The 13,339-nt window shown below is 36.3% G+C and overlaps 2 protein-coding genes across 2 annotated transcripts; both read right to left on the reverse strand.

Moving 5' to 3' along the window:
• Positions 1-1,762: 1,762 nt before the first annotated feature.
• LOC113309212 (amino acid transporter AVT1C-like) lies at positions 1,763-5,088 on the reverse strand. Its single transcript, XM_026557622.1, has 11 exons — positions 4,726-5,088; positions 4,344-4,630; positions 4,044-4,258; positions 3,932-3,955; positions 3,653-3,833; positions 3,334-3,553; positions 3,100-3,235; positions 2,777-2,942; positions 2,656-2,699; positions 2,513-2,575; positions 1,763-2,413 (listed from the first exon to the last, which is right to left on the reverse strand). Exons 1-11 carry the CDS (start codon positions 4,905-4,907, stop codon positions 2,315-2,317), a joined length of 1,617 nt encoding a protein of 538 aa, XP_026413407.1. The 5' UTR covers positions 4,908-5,088; the 3' UTR covers positions 1,763-2,314.
• A 401-nt stretch (positions 5,089-5,489) lies between these two features.
• LOC113313381 lies at positions 5,490-6,244 on the reverse strand. Its single transcript, XM_026562140.1, has 2 exons — positions 5,860-6,244; positions 5,490-5,758 (listed from the first exon to the last, which is right to left on the reverse strand). The coding sequence occupies exons 1-2, from the start codon at positions 6,123-6,125 to the stop codon at positions 5,620-5,622; spliced, it is 405 nt and encodes a 134-aa protein (XP_026417925.1). The 5' UTR covers positions 6,126-6,244; the 3' UTR covers positions 5,490-5,619.
• Positions 6,245-13,339: the final 7,095 nt, after the last annotated feature.

Raw genomic sequence — 13,339 nt, forward strand, 5'->3', positions numbered from 1 at the left:
TCAGAATCAAGATCAATTAAAGAAGGATCCTCTACAACAACAATACCAGTAACAGATGTTCTTCAAAAAAACTTCGTCGGGCATTGATAAGAGCCATCAACAAATCTAAACAAGTTGTAACTACGAAGTAATGAAGCAATTTGTGATTTCTACGGAGGATAATTTGTTGCTAAGGCTGCACAAATAACCCGGTGGAACCGGAGTACCGGCCTGGAAAAAGAAAAACTGGACCGGAACCGGTGTAGGCGGTACAGGGACCGGTTCTCAAATTTCAGTCCCGGAGTAGACCGGTACATACATTGGTTCTGGGGGAAATACCGGTCTATACCGACTTGAAAATCCCGGTGAATAATAGACGTTAGATATTTTAATTGGAGGTAATCGTGGCCATTGATACCAGGTATATACTCATCTTATATAGCGAGTAAACTAGTCTTTTTTTGTCTCAGAACTGAAAACCATGGTTCACTTCTTCTTCTTCTTCACCATCCCTGACACTGAGTCTCTATCAGATTCACCACCACCACCACCTTCTTCTCCGCCGCCACCACCACCAGTACCATCAATTACCAACGACAATTCCACAATCGGTAATTCATTCACTAATTTTGGGTAACTTCAAATTTGTTTGATTAAATTAGAAATGAGAGATGAAATTGTGAAGCGGGTTAAGGGTTCGCTATGAATCGAAGAATTGAGAAGGTGGTTGGAGTTTTTGGGGTTCGAAATCTGAGAGAAGAAGAAGAAGATGAATCTGTAGTTGAAGTTTGAGATTTTGAATGAAGATCAAAAAACAGATCTAGTGATAATAGATAGATGGAATTATGCTATAAACGCTTTGCTGATGGTTTAATTGTCTTGATGATGATGAGTAATTAAGGAACTTAAGAGAGAAGGAATTAGGGTTTCGATTTGCATAGAGAATACGAAGTTGCTGCTGTTGACATGAAGTACAACGAGGAGTTATGCTCGAGATTTAAGCTGATTGATGAACTGAAAGTGAAATTGGGGTCTCTGAGATGAAATTTTTAGATTGGGATTGAGTTACATTGAGAATTAACAAAGAAGATGATGGGTTTAATCGATGAGATCTTGTTGTTGTTGCTACAATTGATGAATATAGAGATATTGAATTACATGGGTCAATTTGGTATAGAAGATTCAGATGAGATAAAATTGGATCGTGGTGATGTTGCTGCAATAAAGAATGAAAGAATTAACCAGAGAAGAATGGTCCTAATGTTCATGGGTTTGAGTGGAAAAAGGAGATCTGGTGGTGATTGGAAGGCTAAGTTTATGTGATTGCAAGTATGACATGATGTTGTTGAATACTTGAAATTGCTTAGATGTATGTTAGATCTAAATGTGTGAAAAACTGAAGAAAAATAGGCCGGAATATGGCCTGAAATTTCCCTTAAACTTTTGCTGGTTGTGTTTTTCGTTTGTGTATGTTATTACTTGTTAGATGAATGCTAGGGAATATTGTTGAATCAGGTAAAAACCCGGTACCGATCTTGAACCGGACCGGTCTTACAGGTACAAGTACCGGTCCTCAAAATGAGGTACCGGTCAACACCAGGTACAAAGACCGGTTCCATAAGAAACCCGGACCGTACCGGCCCTTGTGCAGCCTTATTTGTAGCGGATAATTTTGATGGAGGTTTGAATGTTAAAGGAAGATATTTATTTGTTTAAGCCATTAAGGATTTGAAAAGAGAATTTATGGTTTTCTAGGTGTCTGATACCATGTAGAAAGAGATGATGCCCGCTTGACAATCTATCTACTCAGATTTGATTTCATTTCTTCCTTATGATTTCTTGTTACAGAAAGACAAAGTTACAAATATTTAAACATATTAAACTGATGACCCTCCGAGCGGGTTACTAACGTACACAAAACTGTCATTTGCCAGTTGTCGCAGTACACAAAATATGAATCCATAAGATTCACGCACAGTTTACACAAGTACATATCTATTGCCAAATAGAATGAAAATCATTATCAGAACTAAACAACGCATGCGTCTGCTCTCTTTCTTCTGAGTTTTCTCCACAGCAAATATATCTTAGTAGAAATTTGGTGTCTTTCCTCATCATAGACGCAAAATCATGTACGCTTAGGCATTACTCAAACTGAATTTGAAGAAGTTGTTAGTGGATAAATGTTGATGTCCGATGCCATTTCAGATGCTTTAATAGTTCCATTTGCAATCACTCGATGATGCAAAAGAAGATAATGTATGTTATAATGAACTAAAAAAAGTCCAGTACCTAGAAGATAAATTACAACAATCACAACTGTGTAAAATTCATTTTATGAACCCAATTTTTGAAGAATTTTTGCTATAGACGAATATGAACCGATAATCGAGCATGCCACACCCATCAAGAGAATTAAAATGCAAGATACAGTCTGCAATGACAAAACATATAAAATTAGACCCGCAACAAAGATAGAGAAGAGAAGAAAGGTTCAAACTCATAAGGTGCAAGAAGTGAAGAGTTTGCTTACCTCTAATCTACTTAATTGACCACGTCGAATGCTTAAATAACACGCACAAGGAAAGATGAAAGCCTGTTGAAGTCATAAAATCAATCGCATAAGCCTTCGTTTAACAGAAATGTAAACAAGGTAGAAAGTAGTCTTTAACTTACCACAAGCATTGTAAGAATTGAACCGATCAATGCCATAACAAAACCTGGAAACACATTATGCATCAGAATAGAGGAGCTAATATGGATCGGGATGCAAAACAAACGCACTACAATGTCTTACCAAAGAATGGAATTGTGAGCGCCACGGCTAATGTTGAGATAACTAGTGCTGTCCTGATAAATACCGAAACACTATGAGATTTCAGCAGTGCTGGTGGCAAGAGTTCCTCTAGACTCAATGCGACTGGAGTGATTGTCAATGCATACTTGGAGAGTGGATTAATAACCTACGACAGAAAAAAGAAGCACCACAGCAAACAAGCTAATTGAGTTCTGAGAGATTTCTTATTCACCATAATTATGCCCTCAAGAGTAGTAACCGCCACCAAATGTGATTGGCGTGAAACATAAAAGAATAATATAACTCAAAGATTTGTTTCACACCGTTGTCCAAACTGCAACTCTAGAGGCAACAAATTTCTGAGGCATGTTTAGAGTAAACTGGGATTGTGTAGCGTCACCGAACATCAGAAACCCGCATATAGCTACCCCAGTATACAGGAAGCAAACGATTCCGAAACTGCGGAACAAGAATTTTTGGCAAAAGATACGGTAAGGTTTGATTATCATAAAGGTTTAGAATATGTTAAAAATCATATACAAAGCAATATGGTTTACCTAATAGCAAGAGCTGCCGGAAACTGTGATGGTTCTTTCATGGAAGAGTAGATGTTTGGGAAAACAGAATGTCCAGCGTAACAAAAACCATATAAGCCGATAGCAACAGGAAAGTTTTTGAGGTCAAATGGTGTCCCAGCTGGATGAAATCCGATTTGGTTTACCCCACCAACCCATAACAAGCAAACAACTACTACAAGTGATGCAATCACTCCACCAGCTGAAGTCAAAGTTCAGAAGTTCTTAAATCATTTAGTCATTCAAAATCAAAATCCAGAAGAAGAAAAAATGCCAGGGAGTTCTTAAACAAGTGAAGGACCTGAAAGATATGAAAGTAAACTTAGGTCTCGAAGCCAGACAGTGGGAAGAATCATTAGAGTTGTCATTATGGCGAAGACATGGTGAGAGTCCAGATACACTCCACCAAGTTCTATGTAGGCATTTGGGAAAATCGACGATAAGGTATCACCCATAAGAATTATGTATTCTACACAACAACACTGCATGGGAAAATCCAGTTTGAGATCAAAATGAATAACAACAGAACACAAATGGCGTGCGCGATGGAATAAATTAAAGAGGAGAATCTTTTACTTACATATAATTCTACATATAAGATTATCTGCAATTTGCACAAAAGTGTTAAGATTAGTCTCCCAAGTTTAAATTTCATTTAAGTTGAAATTAACTACTTGTACATAAAAACTTACAGCTATCATCAAACGACCCGGTGCACCAAAAGCAGCCTGTCCAATATCAGGATATGTTTGAAGTCCAGGAGAACTATCTAAACAACGCTTCAAGAGGATTCCTGTATAGCAAGAAATGCCTGCGAATATGAACAACACTGACAAACTGATCCACCCTCCTTGTTTAACAGCATAAGGTGTCGAAAGGAGTCCAACGCCACACAGAACGTTAATCCCTGTATACGATTAAACATTTGTAAGAAACATGTTGCGAGTCTTTGAGATGAAATTGTGTAAAATTGGGGTTTGTTTGATAAATACCGTTAAGGACGGATTGAAAATAAGAGCATTCTTGGGTAGGTGGTAATTCTTGATATGAGAAACGTCGTGATGAATGTTTTGACGCTGGTGTTTGAGGAGGTTGAATTCCTTCTTTGTCTAAGCTCGATACGGAAATGAATGGTTTAATTAACGTTTGTTCAGAACTTTGATATGATGGTCTCCTTTGCGCTGATGTAGACAGGAAAGAGCTGCCGATTCCCAAACTCGAGCCCGCCAGGAATCCAACAGTTGGAGGTGTCACACTCGTATACATGTCCATCGATTGCCTAGGTTGCACGCGCATACAGAATTATCACAATTTTTAGAAAGTATACCAAAAAAAAAATGTAAACACACACGAATTGAAGAAAGCGAAATGTACCTATAACTTTGAGGCCAGGCAGAATAACTAAAAGCTTGACTGCCTTCAGAACGATTCGAAGATGAAGTGTTATAATCACTATCATAATCATTGTCATTTCCTCCTTCTGCAAGATTTTCTTCATCATCTGTTTCAAACTCAAACGTTCTATCACGTCCCATATCATCATATGCCGGAGCCATTTTCCCCCTCTCTTTCCAGTATAATCTAGATTTCTTTCTTTTCTCTCTTTGTTATGCAAGTTTCCAAAAATGCATCAAGACAACAATAGAGGGGACGAAACAAAAAAAAACAGACATGGATTTTTTTCGGCTTGTTTCGGAAGTTTTGACGTAAGATCAGTAACAAACTAATCTTAGAGAAAAGTTTGTTAAATTGTTGTCAGAGAAAACTAATCCAAACTAGTTGAGGTCACCATTTAAGACCAATGAAATCAGATTAAAAATAGTAATACTTGTCTTATGGGTTTCCTGATATGGTAGACTTTGTTATTATGTCCTGAAAATTTGGGAATCTGTTTTCCAGATTCCTTGAGAGGTATAAACCTTAATTAGAATAGAATCTGTAGAATTAGCTGGATATTGATTCTGAGATTAGTGGGAATGCACGTATGCTTTGATGTACTTGCTAGTCACGTCTACCAAGTTACTCTTTCTGTTAGTTAAGCATGGATTTTGCATATAAGTTATGCTACCGTTTGCTAGATTAATGGTTATCAAGTAACAATCAACATGACGAACAATTATAAGACCAGAAACCGCAAATACATGTAAACACGTAAATAAGATATATTTCGGCCGGCACTTGCACTTGCAATATATAATTGGAAACGATGTATATATATATAGGAATCAAATACATTGGACATTCTTGATTGCTTTGTGTTAATACATTTTATTTGTCAACCTGACCAAGTTTGCCAAGTCCGTTGCAGTTTGCGCACACGATCTGAGGCAGATCCTTTCGAGCAGCATTAGCATTTAGTGTTGCACCACCTTTTCTTATAAACCCCGCCCCGTCGCACTCTGGGCATCTGAAATATCAATCCACAACAACACACGTTAATTAAACTAAACAATAAACTATTCAGCTGAAGCACTAAATGATGATGGCAAATGTGAGTCGATTACTGACATATCTTTGCGAGAGAAAAAGATGGGAAACGCAGTTCCAATTAGAGCTACACCAATCGCTCCTGCTATCAAAAAATTGTTGCCGTCAGAAGTTACATCTCCCACAGCTGCTACAACCGTTAACGATCGCAATCTCTTCTTCTTTTTTTTCAGCTCTAAACCCACAGGTGCCGGTTTCATTCCTGAGTGGAGGAACGATGAGTTACAGCCTACTGACTGTCGTAGAGTCGATGATGTTGATGGTACCATATGCTGTAGAGATGCCATTGTTTTCACTTGTTTTTCCGATGGGATTATTCTTAGAATAGATTTTTCAAATGTAATTACAAAAATAAAAACTGAGATTTGTTGAAAGTATATATCTACGACTTCTGTTATCCAGATTCCAGATTTAGGAAAGGTACGTGGATGGTTTCATATCAATGGATAAGTCCACGGTGGAAACATCCAAATTGAATGGATAAGAGGAAAAAATACATCCTTTCCTTTCTGCTGACGCATCAATTGATCTCACTTTGAGCTTTTTTCCAAGAAAGATCTCGAATAATTCAGAGCTTTCAATCTGGCATGTCGGCCAGAGCTCCATCCTCAAGGAATTGAAGAATACAGGACTGACGGATCCAGGGCATAAGCAAGCTGAAGTGCTGAAACCTTACCTTACGAAAATAATACGGCCGTCCCATTAATAGCGCGTCTAGGATACACGTCCAGAAATAATTTTTTGACTTTTAAAAATCAAAAGCAAAAAGACTGTTTGGATGTAGAATTTTAAAACGATTTCTAGAAACATGAAAATTAACTTTTGTGAAGCAAAATATTCTACCTTCTGCCTTCTACTTCTGGAGAAGCAGAAGTCAGAAGCAAAATTATATCCAAACGCACTATAAATCTCTTATGATAAGTCGTTTAGCACGACATTTTTTGATCGATTAGTTTGTTTTCAGCTCAATAAATCTATCTTTATCTTCAAAAAAAAAAAGAGGATAATTTTAATAAGAGCATCTCCAATCAAAAAAACCCTACCTGAAATGCAGTTTTAGACCTTTATTTGGAACCCTATTCTTAGGGCCTGAAATCTAAATAGTTTATTTTATTTTTATTTTTGGTTTTGACACATTCCGCTGGGTTTAAGGAGAACCCATAACCTTACAAAGAAAACAGAAAAAGAAAAAGAAAAAAATCACTCCTTTCTGACATAAATCTTCCTACTCCTATCTTCTGCCAAAATTTCTTGCAACTCATCATCAAAACTATCCAGACTGAGAACAACAAATTTCTCATTAGGGTGCTTTTTAGTCAATAAATCCGCAGCTCGATTGGTTTCCCTATGGTTATGAGAGTATCTAATAGCCCCTTATCCTATTATTTTATTAATGCATAATATATCTTCAATTGAATTAGTGTTAATTAGGGTGATTAAGTAAACTAATTATGATTACTGTATGAATTAGGATTAATCATTGTACTACTTTATGAAAATCAAAAACTCTTTTTCATCAATTTTTTTTTTTTGATTAAGTAAGAGGATTCTTAGGATTTTCTTTTAAACTTTTTTGAAATATTTTTCTTTTTTTGACTTAAGGGGCAAATTATTAAAAATATCGTTATGTCACCAAAAAAGTGACACAATATAGCAAAAAATTACATGGAAGTGTGCATCAACCACCTAATATTCAGAGGATTTTGTTGATTCAATCCGAAAGCATCCATTAAAAATCTGGGTTTGCAATTTCGGCTGGAAAAACATGAGATGCCGCAACCAACACATTTTCGGCTGAGCAATGATGAACTTCCAGCCGAAAATATTGTTTACGGCTGGGATAATTTGTCTACCCAACCGTAGAACACAAAAATAGTTGATAACTATTGGTGTTCCAAGCCGTATTTGCTATTTAGAGCGGAAAAATAAAGAACTCCCGGCCGAAATTGTTTTCCTGATTTTTTCTGGTTTCCGGAACCATAAAAGAGTGGGTTTTCCCAGCCGTAACTGATTCTGGAAAGCAAAAAAATCAGAAAAATAATTTCGGTTTGGAAAACCAAGCGAAGCATGTACTTTCGTCTGGGAATCTAAGGACTCCCGGCCGTAAACACCTTCAGAAGCTGTTTTTTTTTTACACGAAATTCATCGAATCGGATTTTTTAACCATTCAAAAGAAAAAATAAATGATGGGATTTCTTAGCTTTTTCTTTTTATGATGATCATTTTCATCATGATGAAATTATGATCATCATCTTTATCATGATCTATGAATGAGAAGATAATATTTTTGGGTTTTTCTTTATGATCATCATCTCATCATGATGAAATTATGATCATCATCTTCATCGTGATTTATGAATGAGAAGAGAAGGATGAGGAAAAGATAATATATTTTGTTTTTTTCTCATGATCTCCATCTTCTTCATGATGAAATCATGATCATCATCTTCATCTTGATTTGTCAAAGAGAATAGAAGAAGAAGAATAAGGAGAAGAAGGAGAAGAGAAGATTATAGATCTAGGATTTTTTTCTTTTTTGATGAATAGTGAAATTTAGGTAAGGGTACTTTTGACTTTTTCATATATCTTGAGGTCCCCTATCCATATTTTGGCTATACATATCATTTTAAGCCCCCAAAATCCTATTGGGTTGAAGCCCCAATAATAGAATTCTTTATTTATTGGGGTATTCAACTATAAGCCTAAATAAGACCCTTTCTTTGAAACTCATATCCAATAATAAAGGTTGTGCTATGTATTTTAGATTTAGATAATCATAAAAATATTTATTTTAGTATGATTTTGTATTGATTATGGCAGTGACTAAATGCAATCCACCATTTAACTAAACACAACCTTCCCCTAAAAACTAATTAGTGGTGTTAGAGCATAGCTCGGTTGAACCCACCAAGCGTTGGTATGTCAAGTTTGGTTGTCATATTTTAATGAATCAAAACTCATTTAAAGAGTCGCTTGATTATATACTAGAGTCAACTTCGTATAGGTTAGCTTGAAAGTATTAGGATATGAGACAATACAAGTATTACGTGAAGACTTGAAGAATGTGAAGAAGTAAGGAGCTACAACGACGACATCATCCTTCCACTTGAGGTTAGTAATATTTGACTTGAACTGTTTCATTCTCTAACGTATCTTTCAAGTGGTGTATATTGAAAACATAACTGCGAAGATGTGAATGATTAAACTCTAGTTAGACGTAGTATTAAGGAATACAATACGAAGTATAACGCTTATCTTTCGAACTTCGTATATAAGTCATGGACATAATCGTATGAATGCTATTGTGATTATGTATGGGTATGAGGTGAAGATTTCATCCTAGGAAACAATGTTTTACATTCGTTTAAAGGAAGTAAATTCATGAACTTATTTTGTGAATCGAAAGGGAAATCGCTAGGCTTATTGGTATTGTTATTCATTGCAAATCTTTTGAATTACCAATATGTGCGATTAGTATAACCGCTCATGACTTGCTTATGTTCTTGGTAAAACTATTCACAAAGCCTGACTTTTGTATTGGTATGACTTTTATTAGTGAAACCAATCTTAAGTAATCACCTGAGATGGTATGATCGATTTATTGTAATTGGTAAGACCAACTCTAGGCAAATGGAACCGATCCTAGTAAGAGGTGCAACCGATCATAAAAGGGGAATCGATCCTTGTAAGAGGTGCAACAAGTTTCTAGTTATTGGGAACCGATCCTATGAACATGTGCAACACGTTTTTAGACATTGGGAACCGATCCTATGGACATGTGCAACAAATACAAGTTAGATACCATATATATGTGGGAACCGATCCTAGTACCTAGTCAACCAAGTTTTGGTAACTAGCGTGACTAATTCTTGTACCCACATGGAGGTAGAACCGAAACTTGTTTTGGTAGAACCGTGAAACTCAGGTTTGGTGATTTGATAGGATAATCAATCACGTAGTTCTTGGAAGTCAGATGAACCAATTCTAAACTTGTTTGGAAGTATGGCAAATCGGTTCCAAGATTGTAAGTATGAAAAGGGACTTACAAAGTAAAGATGTCGACATACTTTGAACATGTGCAGTAACGCTTATCTTTTATTGTTCAAAGATATTCCTTAATAGCTAAAGGAGAATCCCGAATCGATAATAAATTGAGAATCTTTTAATTAAGGTTTTTAATTTTATATTTGGAAAATAAAAATTAGTAATGTGCATTTACTAGTTGGAGATTTTGTAAGAGATTTCGGTCAATATTTGGACAGTGCATTTCCAAGAATTATGGAAACCGAATTTGGAAATATATTGCATATCTTAAGAATATTTTCGGTTTTGGAAAGTCTTTGGTGTCCAAACTTCCTTGGTCTATAAATATCAAAGTTTGCATTTCGAGCAAACTAATCCTCAGAGCCAGCAAAACTACCTAGTTATGTTGTTACTGGTAGAGTCGCCTATTCGGAAAGGAAAGTAACCTAATTAGGCGAAATCTCTTACGGCCGCTCGGTTTAAAGACTTCTTTGAGATTGATAATCTCTATTAGTACCGTTGGTAGGAGATTAGAAAATTGCGGTTTATTATTAGTTTTCGATTAATTTGATTGACTAACTTTAATTGCACCTAGTTTGTTTATGCTTGAGAATCTTCTCTTCTGATATAAGATTCACTCAAACTAGATCGAAGTTTCGACGGGGATCTTTAGACTGTTTGTAGATCTAAAGACGTCTTGTGATAATCCATTGTTAACAGACTCCGTTGTGTGTGTCATTGATCACAAGAGATTCAAGTTGATTGTATGCAGGTGTTTATTGAAGATCTAAGAAGATTTGAAGACGAAGAAGATTTCTGATTTGGGTTCATAATCTTTGGTGTGCACAATACTTGCTTTGGGTAAAGAGGATCCAACTATAATCGGTTTATCTTTGTGATAGATTGGATTGATTAGTTGAGTAGATCGGCATCAATACAATTCTTTGTGATTCAAAGTATTGATTGCAAAAATCTTGACAATTACTTTGGTAGTTGTATTGGATAGATCTAAGGACCTGACAAAGGAGTTTATTGGGATAAACGTAAGATCCTTTTGTCGAACTCATATCACTTGGTTGAAAAGAGTTGTTACCGAACAGATTTGTTGTTCATTTACTGTTTGGAATACGAACCAAAGGAATTGTTCCAAGTGCGTGACTTATTAACAAGTTGGAGGCGCAGGGATACAGACGAAAATAGGTGAACTATAGGTTTAATTGCTTGGTCTCAACTATACGAAGTTGGTTTGATTTTGTATAGCGGCTTAATCTTGAGAGTATTCAATTCTGGACAAGGTCCCTGGGTTTTTCGGCATTTGCGGTTTCCTCGTTAACAAAATCTTGTTGTGTCATTTACTTTTATTTTCCCCAACTATAATTGATGTTATTATAATTTAAAGTAAATTACACAAATGTTAATTCCTATTTACCTGATAGCAATCCAATTGTGTCTGGTTAAGTCCGAACCTTTTATTAAGTAAACATACTTCGTTGTTGTATTGTCTCGATCTTGTATCCATGGTAAATCACACAAGTTATCTTGTTGTCGTATTGTCTCGATCTCGTATCCATAGATGATAACACGAAGTGTGAACCGATTAGTTGTATTGTCTCGACTCAGTCCATATACAATCACTTTCGGAAAGAGGACTTATAGATGGAAAATTTTTAGGTTGAGGTATATTTGGGTACCCTCGTCTTTTCAAGTGGTATCACCTTTAAGCCGATGTCACTGTAATACATTAGTAAAGTTACTGGGTGATAATACCAGTGACCTGATTTCGAAACTCGTCGGCACCAAATTCTTTACCGATAAAAAAAAATATCACCTTTAAGTGTAGTGGGTAAAGAAAACCCACCATCATCCTTGCCAACTCTTGGGATTTCTTTGTTCCAAGTTATATTCCCAGAACATAGTTTCTTTTCCTTTGGTCGATCGCCATGACAGGATGCATATGTGAAATTAATGCCTTACCCCTTACCACAAAAATAATCAGCAAAAACTGCATGATATAGGCAATCCAGACGGCGTTGTTCGAAGCCTTAACCCATGTTCTTCCATAGGTAGTTGAGCAATGGTTATTTCTTTTTCTAAAGCATAACAACGGTTATTTCAAATTGAATTCCTTAAAATTGGATTTCCTCCCGATCAATCAAGCATAAGCAATTATAAATTGATCCCACTGAGAATCCCTTAAACCTTTTTAATATATATTAATAATATTTCTAAGCGGATTCTTTCCTTAATTAAGAATTCAAAGTTCTTCAAAGGATCCTAAAAAAAATTCAAAAATTACGGACAAGGTGATCTTGATCTACCGCATTAGTGATGATCATAACCAGGCCATAAGAGATAAATGATGCTTAAAATAAGAAAAACACGTTTCCATCGATTTTTAACACCCAAACAAATACGAGAAATTAAGGAAGAAGAACGATGGAAACCGCTATAAACAAGGATGATGACAGTGGTGGGTTTTGATTACTTGCGTGAAGTTGGTCCACAAATGTTTTAGTTTTAGAAAGGGTTGCATTCAAATGAATCATGGGTTGTATTTAGTCATTTTCTTGATTATTAATTTTTTTTAAATAAAATTGGTGACATGGAAATAGTTACGAGTCATTTCGAAAGTGCAGTGAAGACTTTTTTTTTAACATCTTCATAAGTAGTATTTCCTCCCTCCTAATTTGTAGGACTTAACTATGGGAGATGCATTAATATTAAAAGGGGTCTAAAATTTTATGTGTCATTTAAAAATAAATATTTTCACCCTCTATTAGAGGTGCTCTAATGGAATAAACAAAATGGTTATTTCGAATATGAATCCCTATGGAGTTGGCTTTTCGGAAAACTCTTTGCTCAAATGATCTTGGCCGAGGAGCATTGGCTTTGCCACTCGGTGGAAACGAGAAGACTTCTCGGTCATAATAAAGCTTTTAGTGGCAATATAATCTAATAGCTACATTTCATTCTCTTAAATATATCCAATCTAACCTGAATTTTGTTCGCACCTTCTCTACACATTTATTCTAACATAAATCTTGTAACGACCCGTCCCTCAACCGATGTTAGCCCCACTTAACCACTGCGGTTATCCGGCAGTGTGGGGTTTTCAACGGGCATCACTGCGGTAATCCAGCAGAAACATCCCGGATGGTCACCCATCTCTGGATTGCTTCCGCCCGAGCACGCTTAACTGCAGAGTTTTCTGCCAACTCTGGAACCAATTGTGCTGAAAAGGCCTCGGTGTTAGGAAATGACAAATCATTACTTATATTCCATTCAGCCAACCACTGCCGAATATCGGGGTATTACAATACCACCACCTTAAATTGGAGTTGTCCTCGGCTCCAAAATATATTCGCAAGCCCAGATCTCCAACTTTCCCTACCCCTCATGAGAAGCACCTGGACAACCCTGTCCAGCGTACCTTCCCACCCTTGGCAGGTGACCCATCGTCGGCTTTGCTTTGATACCA

This window comes from Papaver somniferum, chromosome 9 (genome assembly GCF_003573695.1).
Source record: "Papaver somniferum cultivar HN1 chromosome 9, ASM357369v1, whole genome shotgun sequence".
In the NCBI taxonomy this organism is placed as follows: Eukaryota; Viridiplantae; Streptophyta; class Magnoliopsida; order Ranunculales; family Papaveraceae; genus Papaver; species Papaver somniferum.